Source organism: Varroa jacobsoni, unplaced genomic scaffold (assembly GCF_002532875.2).
Source record: "Varroa jacobsoni isolate VJ856 unplaced genomic scaffold, vjacob_1.0 contig00534, whole genome shotgun sequence".
Lineage (NCBI taxonomy): Eukaryota > Metazoa > Arthropoda > Arachnida > Mesostigmata > Varroidae > Varroa > Varroa jacobsoni.
In genome coordinates this window covers 115,838-127,222 of record NW_019214481.1, presented here as the reverse complement: position 1 = coordinate 127,222, position 11,385 = coordinate 115,838, and the positions used below count along the sequence as shown (strand labels likewise).

General features: G+C 40.9%; 1 protein-coding gene across 2 annotated transcripts; it reads left to right on the top strand.

The window, feature by feature from the left end:
- Window positions 1–108: 108 nt before the first annotated feature.
- LOC111271313 (uncharacterized) lies at window positions 109–10,460 on the top strand. 2 transcript variants are annotated; one of them, XM_022852037.2, is made up of 14 exons: window positions 109–214; window positions 1,124–1,331; window positions 1,889–2,013; window positions 2,738–2,943; window positions 3,488–3,676; window positions 3,819–4,446; window positions 4,639–4,858; window positions 5,125–5,465; window positions 5,840–6,423; window positions 6,757–7,240; window positions 7,593–8,126; window positions 8,359–8,445; window positions 8,715–9,658; window positions 9,955–10,460. In XM_022852037.2, exons 2-14 carry the CDS (start codon window positions 1,128–1,130, stop codon window positions 10,209–10,211), a joined length of 4,803 nt encoding a protein of 1,600 aa, XP_022707772.1. In that variant the 5' UTR covers window positions 109–214; window positions 1,124–1,127; the 3' UTR covers window positions 10,212–10,460. The 2 variants fall into 2 exon arrangements, with proteins under 2 accessions (XP_022707772.1, XP_022707771.1); XM_022852036.2 differs by having other exon boundaries at window positions 4,636–4,858.
- Window positions 10,461–11,385: the final 925 nt, after the last annotated feature.

The window sequence follows — 11,385 nt, the reverse complement described above, 5'->3', positions numbered from 1 at the left end:
AGTGGTGGCCATGATGTGGAGAGAGACGCCTCTTTCTCAGGTTTGTTTACAAACACGTTTTATATGAGTTGTTCAGTTGTTTCGAATTCGCGTAATTCGGCTATTTTTCTTGCTTTAGATGGCGGTGCATTCGATTGTAACAAGTATTATGCAGTAGTGAATGATGCATTAAATCTTCATATTTGTCCCTTCAAGATAGCGCGACAACACAAAGGTATAAATTTACTTTTACATGACGCTTTACATAGGTGTGATCACCCATATTTCGTTCAGAATATCAGGGTGGATATAAGCCACGAGTAATCAAAATGTGAATTGCCGAGGAAGCGCCGAAATAAATTTTAAATAAATTATACAGATCTATATTCTACCTCCTTCCATTACATTACGTTCTATGGAAGTCGTACGTGTGGAGCACCGCGTGCATTTGCTATAGTTTATATGTTTACGTGATGCTTATTTATCTCATGCTATAAACCATCATCAAGTGTATACATAATAATCAGCTGATTAGTCTTGCATTTGACATCTTGAGCGAGTCGCACTCGACAAATGTATTTGCCTGCGAAAACCAGAGCGTAGTTTGAAACTCTATTTTTCTAATACTTAACAAGGATCCATTAAGATCCATCAAAATCTTATCTCATGTTCATTCCTAATCCAAACATTCTTTTCACAGTGAACTGTGTGGAATAAAAACGGTTATTAAACGGATGTATAATAATTCTATGATGAAAATACCGATTGCATTTGAGCAACGTTTCCTAGTTTCCTATTCCGCCAAAATGACTGGAAACTGTTGGGGCATTTACATTTTCACTAGACTCTTGAAAGTGGCCCACAAATTACAACTTAAGCGAAGAACATTTTCCACTTTGTTGTGTTGTTCATACTGTTGTTCATTTTCTTATGCTTAGCTTAGATGTGATCTGCTCTATTTCCTAAGTAGCATCATCACACGGCCAATACTTGGCATGGATGACTAGCTGCACTATATAGTTCGCATTCGAAATTTTCATAGTAAAAATAAAAAACAGGTTAAAGACACTTATATATCTAGGCATTCTACCGAAAACTGAGAAACTTAACTAAAAACTGTATAATATGCTTGCGATGTCTACAGTGCGATGTCAGGTTCAATCGGTGGCGGCGGAGTGGGTGTCAGCGGTGGCTTTGGTAGCCGTGGTGAGGAAGGACCGTTCGAGGTGGAATACCTGAAAAATTTGCCACCTTGCCACCCTCATTTAGTTGAAGCTATTGTAACGCAGATCAAAAGTCAGGGCCTTTTTGACGAATTTCGCAAGACGTGCCTCGCCGATATTGATACCAAAGTGAGCTATTGTTCGATGCGGCATAGATGCATGCTATGCATGCTTCTCCTTGCCCGACAAACCAAAGCTCGATAGCTACCTAAAGGAATATTCCAAGGAAGGTTAACCTTTCACTTTAAACTATCACCGGCTGTGTCTTTGAATTTTATGCATCCTATGTTAAAAGTAAAGATCAAGCTATATTGTTCCGAACAATTACTAAATCAAGGGTATCTTGATCATTTTACGATATCTTCTAGTGTAACCTTGCAGTCATTATGTCTATAACACCATCTGTCTAGGAACCATTTATTTGCACTGATGATATATAATAGTAGTAAGATATTTTGTTGCGTGTTTCAGAAAACACTAAGCATTCGTTTCCTATGGCTAACTAGTGCAATATCTTTGGCAGCATCATCAAATGGTAACTTGGTGATAGTGTAATCTGCGTTAGAGTCTATTCTGTTTCTTGAACAATGTTTTGTAAATGCATGAACTGAGAAGGATCGCTATTACGGATGCGTGTTGATATGTATTTGTTCGCATTTCTCGCTGTGTTGTCGCTTTCGTTGCAGCCTTCATATTTAAACCTAAAGCAACGCGTCGAAGGCTATGTTAGTGCATTTCTTAAGCGTCAACAATGGAGCAGTGTCCTACAAAAGAATCAACTTCGAGAAACACTTCGCAAAGATATCAATGAGTATGTCATATATAGCTAGATGACGGCAATGCATACAAACGTTTTATTAGTGCTTTAAGTGTAATTTGGAGGGTCTTTCTGAAACCCAAATGTGTAGTCATAATCATAATTACAGAACACTGTTTTTTTTTTTTATCAGTGATTAAGCCGGCCTTTATATCTTAAAACTTTAGGATGAGTTAAATTAATATGTCTAAGCCGTGAGACTTGAAAAGGTGTCTGACAATTTGTTTAAATTGAAACTACCGAAATCTTATTCATGAATAATCGTGAAAGGTCAAGGCGCCCAAACATGGTATCAACGCGATAGCTTCATGAAGCACCAATAGATACGTCGGCCACTACTTGATTTAATGGAATGATTGCTGAAGTTATGGTCCCCTCTAATTGTTTCCTTTTCTGTTAGGAGGAGAAAGGCGTTTGATTTCTTACAAAGTTTCAATTCTCCGTTATAACGCATTCACCTAACAAACGCTTTCGAATAACTAAATATAGATTATAAAGTCCACTGCCAATATTATTTTTATCATATATATCACTTACAATTAGTTAACTTCATAATTCCTAAAACTTGAATAATCTGCGTATGTATGTGTTATATACTATATATTTTTATAAGGCTTAATTTTTATCTAGCTTACCGTATATGACTATTTTTGTATAACTATTATTGGTCCTAATTTATCTGAATTTCATAAATCTTTATCTTCTAATTTATTTGCAGATCAGGTCTTCTAAAGACTGGTCTTGACCATTTAGTGGATCAGCTAGTATTTTCCAGAGTGGAGCGTTTTATACGGCCAAAAGTGCAAACAGAAATCGCTGACTTCCTTGGCATCAGCGAAACACCACCTCAGCCCATTGCAGCAAGCCACGGAGTGCCAGTTGCTGTACCTCCGCCTAACTTTTCGATGCCTCCACCAAATTATGGTAGCGTTCCTTTTGCATACAATGTACTAAAGAATAATCCATATTTCCTAAAAGGAAAATTTAATTGAGGCGCTCCGCATGAGTAAAGAGAAATGAAAGTATGAAATTTACCTAATAACAGCACGCATAAGACAATTACGCGTGCCTGCCATTTATTGCTAAGAGAAATGATGGCTTAGCTAATGATTTTGGTATGATATTTCTTAAGCCTCGAAAAATTTGTCGGCATTTTGAAACTCGCATTGGGGGGCAACAAGCGGAACGAGTTTTCATCAAGAATTCTATGGATAATTGTTAGTTGACTCAAATATCATATTTTACGACCGGGTGAATACTTTGTAAGGATTGTGTGCTCCACAAACAAAATATTCTACGGACATATTGAGGAAATAAAAATCTAAAAGTTTTACGTAATTAGATTAATATAACCGTAATTAGATATTTCTATACATACGATATTTAAATTAGTGCTTGTCAGTATTATGATGCTATAGACTAATGTGAGGAAAAACTGACGTAGAAAAAATATATTTTGTTTGCCCAGTTTGTCCGCCGCCAGGGTTACCTCCTTTTCCGCCAGTGCCACCGCCGCCCGACGTGGCTGGTCTCATGATGATGAGCCAAGGCGGGCTAATGGGAGATAATAATAGGACCAGGCTAGAACACGAAGGGGCAGTTGGCGACCCACGTCCGCCGGAGCCACCTTCACCCCATGGGAGCGATTATTCGGTTGGTAAGTATTTAACTGATCACTTATTTGACTGTACCGATTGCAACTAATAAAGATCAGCAACAATATGGAGTTTTCTAATTTCCCGCAAACACCTACAGTTATATATGGAACTCTTCCGTCGTTTACATTTGGGTCATTTCAGATATGTCGGATTGTAGTATGGTTGGACGAGACGAGGTGGTCGGTGATATAGGAGATTTTGTCAACTCATCACGTGCGCCTGTTCCCGGAACGGCCTCGACCAATGCAGGCAGCAATCACTACTCCAGGGACTCTTCCCTCACAGGGGTGGGTGAAGATGAGACAGAAGTTGTCCAAGAATCAATGGTACTGTTAATCGAAGGGGAAGATATTTCTAACAGTCCGCTTTCCAATGACTTCCTTGAGGATGATGACCAAACGGATTCAACTGGAGATCCAACACAACAACCTCCAGATATTAAAAGGGGTGCTATCAACCCGAGTGAAGTTGAATCCAACAGTCTATCAACCACTATGGTGATGATTAATCAAGACGAGCAGCTATTTGTAGCTGCGACAAATCAGGAAACGGTAGAATCAACTCCAGTTCACAGGGATCCACCTGTGGCATCATCGGCGTCGACGAACGAAGATGAAGAATTAGGAAATGGTAAACGACCTGATTCGACATTCGAAGAGCTATCGGACGGCGGCGAAAGCGTTTTGACGGCAGGTGAGGAGGAAGGTGAAGCTACGCCGGTTGAGGATGAACCCGATAATGAAGTAATACCCTCATCTCCACCCTCGAAGTGAGTTGCTGGACATTCTGCAAAGAAGCACGGGTTGATGAAGTTGAACAGTTGTGTTTGACATTTTACTCAAGTAGTGCTTTACGGAGGTCGAACATATAGTTCACATTGATTCTATTTGCCCTCAGTAGTGAAATGTTAGCTGAACGTTTCATTAAGCACGTTTGTTGGGCTTGTGTCGTTTTGCAGCAGACGAAGCCTCAATCAAAGGCCGTTTTCACGAAATGGCGACGAGAGTTGTGGCGAGGCACGGACCGACTTTCGGGGTCTCTTTCCTGTTGGAAACATGATTGCTCCTAAACACGAACCAGTTCCTCCTGGGGTGGATTATTCCCACGGCGTGATGCCTCCCAGCCCATACACTGACGGCAACAATACAGCAGATGATAATAGCCGAATGGTTATTGACGAGGTAATGCATTTAAGACTGTAAAATAAAGTGTTATAATCAATCAAAATACTATCAATATTAATTACTTCAGACTAAAGTGAATGTTTATCTAAAGAATGAGCCAACCAGACACGCACTTGTTCGAGGTCCGTCCGAATTGAGTTAATACCTAGCATAATTTTCTTTGTAGACGGGTTTCTATAAAATGAAATAGTTCATCAGTAATTAAAAGATAAAGAGGAGGATAAGTGAGTAACAGATGGATTTTAACAATTTATTGTTTCTAGGGGACTGTTGCATCTTCGTTGATGGTCCAGAATAAGCTTATGCAAGAGGATAACATGGAGTTAGTATCAGATGAGGAGCTTAACGACGTTGAAGGAGAAGGTGACACCGTCGGGAGTGTTACTCCTACAATCGATGAACAGGAAGAGCAGGAACTGCAGCAGCCGAATACGGCGGAAAGCGCAGAAAATCCTTATCATATGACAGTAGCGACGGTAGCAGCAAGAACAAGGGATCAATCCGCAAAAGCGGATCTAGGTCCGCCAGGCTGTATATCAGATACCACAGATGCTCGAAGCGATGTCTGCCGCACGGAGACTGCACTAGAAGGAACAGAAGCGCCGTGAGTTAGATGTTGCAAGGATACTGTACATACATACAGCAAACATAAATTCTCAGCCAGCCTGTATGAAACTGCTACCTAAAGATACATCAAAATGAAGCCATTCATTTTAATAAACTAACTTTGTGAGTTCCACTGTAATGGCCGGATTTCTTATGTATACAAGTAGACTTCACGAGGAGATTTTCTTTACGTTCACCTTATGAGTGAGTTTATTCTCGCTACAATATATCTGAGAGTGAATGTTGGTGCAGTTACTGCAGTTAGTGAGATGACGTAGCGACGTAATTGTGGGTAGAATAACAATACTACTGTTATTGCTAAATAAATTAATTATATTAAGGTATATTTCCTCCGTGCTTTGTCGGTTTCAGGAGACCTGTGGCAATGGCTGAATCTAAGACAGTCCCTAAAACCAGCCTGTTCTGTGCGGACGCGCCGAATTCGTTTAGCCCGACTCGATCTACGCAGTCTCCCTCGCATATGAGTGACGGCTCGGTGAAACATATCGAGGCTAGAGAGACCACGCCGCAGTTCCCACGTTCGCCTCAAAAATCGCAAGAGGAGGACGATAATATGAGACCCAAACAACTGCTTTCTCTAATGCAAAGTAGGACAGACCCTGCTTTGTCATCACCGGAACAGTCTTCAAGCTCAAGGCCGGTTGATGTAGATCTGATGCCAACGACACCGCCTCGACCACCATCAGTAGCTCCCCCTAAACAGAAAGCTGAGGGCGGTGCACCCTCCGGACCCCCTTCGCCTACTATTGAGGGGACGCACGATGGTTGTTATAGTACAGTTAGACTGGGTTTTGGCGAGGAAGTTGTCTCATCCGAGGGTAGCATAGGCACAGCTACTGAGGATGATTGTAGTACCCGAATTGAGGCAGTCCCTACTACGCAGCCAGCAGACGAAGATACTCGTCCCCCTGGAACATCTGATCTCGATTCCAACGGTGATTACGATATAGTAACAAGTTATCTCATATATTTTCAAATACCTATGTTAGGTATGAAAAAGATGGTTCGACTTTTTACATCCGGTACTGCCTTGCATTACTATATTGCTTCAGACAATTGGTCCTCAGAATAAAACGAAGTATGTCTATACTCGGTTCCGAACTTAGATCATCGCACGCATCTTAACATTTAAAAGGCAAACACGTTACCACTAAACCATTATAGAGATGTTATATTAGACCTGGCCACTTTCATTTCTTTGATGCGTAAAACATATGTAGTACATCTAACTGTTGGCGACATTACTTGTTGTGCTATCTATATTTTAGAATTTGTTCGATTATCTGGTGAAGAACGAGGTGAAACGCCCGTTGAAGACGAACCTTTGTTAGAAGCAACAGAGATTACGACAGAAAGGACCACCGAGGCTACTGGACACCCATCTGAACATGTAGTGGAATCCATGGAATGCGATCCGCTGGGTGAGTTAGCAGTAAATGCTAACATAGTGCCCCTTGACTGTCCTGATCCTAGTAATGAGAGCCCTGTCTTTTCTGTACAGTCGCCAAAGATTGAAAGCGACGTGGAAGAAAATTTGCAGAAGCGTGCTAGCGTTTTCGAGGCAGAGTCTTTTGTAGCTCAACCAATGAGTCCCTCAGAAGACAAGGATGAAAGCGAAGTCCCTGCGCAGGACATTGACAACGCGGACGAGAAGGCAAGTCAAAAAGAAGATAGTGACTCGCAGAAAAAGGTAGAGAACTCGAACTATTTAGGCCACCATAAAACTGCTAGCAACAGTAGTCGTCATTCCAGGTGAGTAACCCTATAATGTTAATGGACGTTTGTATGGCAAATGTTCTGAACAATTTCTATCTTACGTCTGTCACAAATAGCTGAATGTCCACGTTATTAAGTGAATAGGGGCTTGGTCTTAAACATTTCCAAATCTCTCCGTTAGCTATATGTGAAAGAACAACGTTGCGACGTGTGTATTTAAATGAATTATTTTATGAATTAATTTAGTGAAACCAAAGAAGTTTTGTTATGGAGTTGAGTGGGAGCAAACAGATGTTAAATACTGTTATGATGATTGTGGTGATGATTAACCAAAGGGAAGTGCTTTTAGTATTAAGCAGTGCTTTGTATTTTTGGTTCTATTTAAAAGCGATCGTAGCGTACGACAACCGGGTCACGCGTCATGTTCGGTGTCACTGCCACCTCGTAGAAATAGCGGGCACCACAGTGATATCAAAGATAAAGAAAGTAGGGATAGAAGTGAAAAAAATGATGATAGGAGTAAAAGGCTGAGTAGCAGCAGCAGCAGCAGCAGCAGCAGCAGCGGCGGCAGCGCAGGCGCCGGTAGTGCGGACCACAAGGAAAGGGAGAAGGAAAAAGACAGAGATGGGGGTCATCGTTCGCACAGGTCTGATAGAGACAAGGACAGTAAACGAGACAGTAACAATAGCGAAAAGGACAAAGAGCGCGAAACAAATAGTAGGGTCAGAGATAAAGATCGGTCAGACAAAGAGAAAGACAATCGCGAGTCTAAAGAGCTTCGACGAGATCACAAAGAGGGAAAAAAGCAACGGCATAACACGTCGTCTTCATTTTCGTCAAGACCTCACCATCATCATCACGACTCACGGCGAGAAAGCGACCGAAACCGTGGTCGACGACATCATGATGATGAAAGGGACAGGTAGATTAATGTGCTAATTCGCTAAGAACCAATTATTTTTTCTCGAATACATGTCTTCAATGAAGAAATGTATTTGAGAAAAGATAATTTACCTGCTCTGTTGGTTAGGTTTTAAATAATATGTGTGTATTGAGAAATGGCTATTAGCATTAGAGTGTTAGCTGCAAGTTTAGTCTACCTTGTGCTTGTGTTATGCCGCATAATAACAGTAACATGGCCAATACTTTTTCAGAAAAAGAAGCTCGGAATTTGAGAAATATAAGCACGAAGGATCGAGTCGTAGGGAGCGTTCAGAAGTGGAGGATAGCAAAAATCGAAGGTTAGAAACAGCTGATAAAATATACTCATTTCTTCTGAGTTTTGAACATTGTGTTAATAAAAAATAAACTAGTTTGTTTATATTGTCGACTAATTCACTTGACATTGGATACGTTTGGTGCACTAAAAGTATATGAATTTAACAACCTTCAATTGGCATAGGTTGTGCGCGGGGCCAGAGGAGTAAGAGTTCTTGGTATTCTAAACTTCCTTCACATTGAACTATTTTTTTCGTTCTATTTGGGCCTTGCTGCTATACTGATATTTCAGTGATCACTCGAAGGTATCCAAGACCTCCGTTTCTGAAGGGAAACACTCCCCTACAAACAAGGAAACGCAGGAGTCGAAATTACAGGACAAGGATACTAAAACTACCGATGTGAGCATTGAATCCGAGAGAACCGTAGTGACTGCTAGCACTATTCTGACAACAAAGGAAAAAAACGTTTGCGACAAAACCATGAAGTCTAGTGATGACGAAGCGATTCATGCTGTAGATGTCCAGAGTTTACCGTCTAACAACGATAAACTGAAAGCGTTCCCGCGTACAGCAGACGTTGAGTCATCCGTACTCACAGAAAAGCAGGGTAACGAGGAGATGTCGACGAAAAAAGAGCTATTAAAAGACCAAGAAGATAAGAGATTCCAGCTAAAAATTAACAACGACACTTCGATATTGGATATAGAAGTTCTCGAAAATGAAGATGATACTGAGGAAAATGAAGGCAAAAGTGAAAACGACGAAGTAACCAAAACATCAAAACTTTTCTTAGAAACAACGTCTGAAAGGGAACAGATAATAACAGAGACACAGCAGCACGATCATGTAAGTATAAGTACGATGGATAACAAAGTTGCACAGAAAAGAGTTAGTGAGCCTTTAGAACATGACGAAATATCGCCAAAGAAGCAAAGAATCCCTCAAGAAGTGGTTCATTTCGATGAAGCAGCAAACGCTACCGATAGTTCGGATAACAGGGAGGATCAACTTGTGATCAATGAAACTGAAGATCAGCCTGATGACGATGACGAGTCTCGAGATTTGGAGATTGATCTTGAAGCACCTGCACCGTCAAGAAAGCGACGAAGAAAAACTTCACTTGACACAACAGGAACCGGTGCAGGTCGATCTAAACGAGGTCGAAAAGCATCCACTACCTCTCCGGATAAAGGACGTCCACAACTTCAGGACAATAACAACGGCGCTTCAAAAGGTCCGTAACAGAGCTTGTGAATTGACTTTTGAGCATATGGAGCGGGAACGCGCCATCATGAGCACACTTTAATGTGTGCTCATGATGGCGCGTTATGTGGTCGATATTCACATCGAATAAACGACTAGTCATATCCTTGCCTATATAGATAACTAGTCATATCCTTACCTATATAGATATCCAGGGTCTTTTCTACCATTTTACCTAGTTATCTAATTCATAACGTAAATTATTATAATGTCTAAAAAAGACTTTCGGTCAAATGTTATTTTATATTGGTTTATTTGTTGTTGTAGGTGAGTGCAGTCCCGTTCAAGTCCCTGGCGGTCCGGCTAAAAGAGGACGCCGGAGATCTTCGGCGGCTTCAGGTGGACAATTGAACCAGCTGGGAGGCCTGCAGAAGGACAGTAAGACAACACCCGCTGAGGATACACCTCTTCTAGAAGCAACTCCTGATCCACCAGTGTCGTCCCGTGGTCGCCAGAGGAAAATTAATCCGAAATACATCGACGATGGCGATGTGGCAGCAATGTTTTACCGGAAGAAGCGATGATGATTTCTTGTGTTTCCATCCATAATTGGATTATCGAACAGACAACAGAACATGCATAAGCAATTGTGTTACGCCTTTCCATCGTGTTCATAGGCGACCATCTTTGCGCGGTTATTAGTTCCCCTCAAATGACTCCTGTACACCACATTTCACGCATTTAAAATATTTTGAAAATTCGTTTGTTTAACACAAATAAAATATAGAATAATTGTATATACAAAGTAACGTATAAAGTGTAAGGAAAACATACGATAAGATCTATTGATTAATTACTAAAAATCGTATCTTTACTTTGCTTAGAGGTCTCCGATAATCCGCTGTAATTTATTATTTTGAACCCTTTGTTCATTCTTTTTCTGTATTATATAGTAGTGATGCATGCTATCCATCATATTACCAAAAATCTGTTTGGATTTTTACGTCCACTGTCGCCATTAGGCGTTCTATCACACGGCTAACGTTCTATCAGCACTAAACGAAGTTACCCGGGGTAAGTTACCACGGATCGGCAAACTACCGAAGAAACTACTATGACGAAAAAGGATAGGTAAGCATCAGCTACGATGGTAGTACTAGTTTTTTTGGCGGTTTCATCACGTTTTCGCCGTAAAATCTAACTTTATCCTAATATATGATCTTACATAAGTGTCCGTACAATTATCGCTAAGGACTTTGCATTAAGGCTCAACACATACAGACGCTGGGTGATGTTAAAGTATAGTACCCAACAGCATACATGCCAGGCACAGTCATATTTCGAATGATTTGCGAACTTTCTGGGTGTATTAAAGTAATCGCTCTTGGCTACTCGATATAATTGAAAAGCTTCCTTTCTGAAAACTTCACCTAACTTCATAAAGTGCGGCATGTCAAGTTTACGGCGTTTTACCTGACAATTAGTGTCAAGACAAATGTTTTTGACGAGAAAAGTGGCCCCAGGCAGGTCCCAGCTCGGAAGCGATCCTCTGACCATACGGGTTAATATGGCCTTCGACCGAGGAGCAACTACAATGTAATTACAGTTCGGCACAAGATTTGCGTAAACACGCATTCTCTTTGCTTGGTCGACGATTATTTTGAAGGTTAGCTGATTCTCTCCTAGAACTCCGTGTACACACTTCTGTTTTTGAGCACTGTTTGGGCTTTCCGCGAAAACTAGAATTGGCAGGGCGAG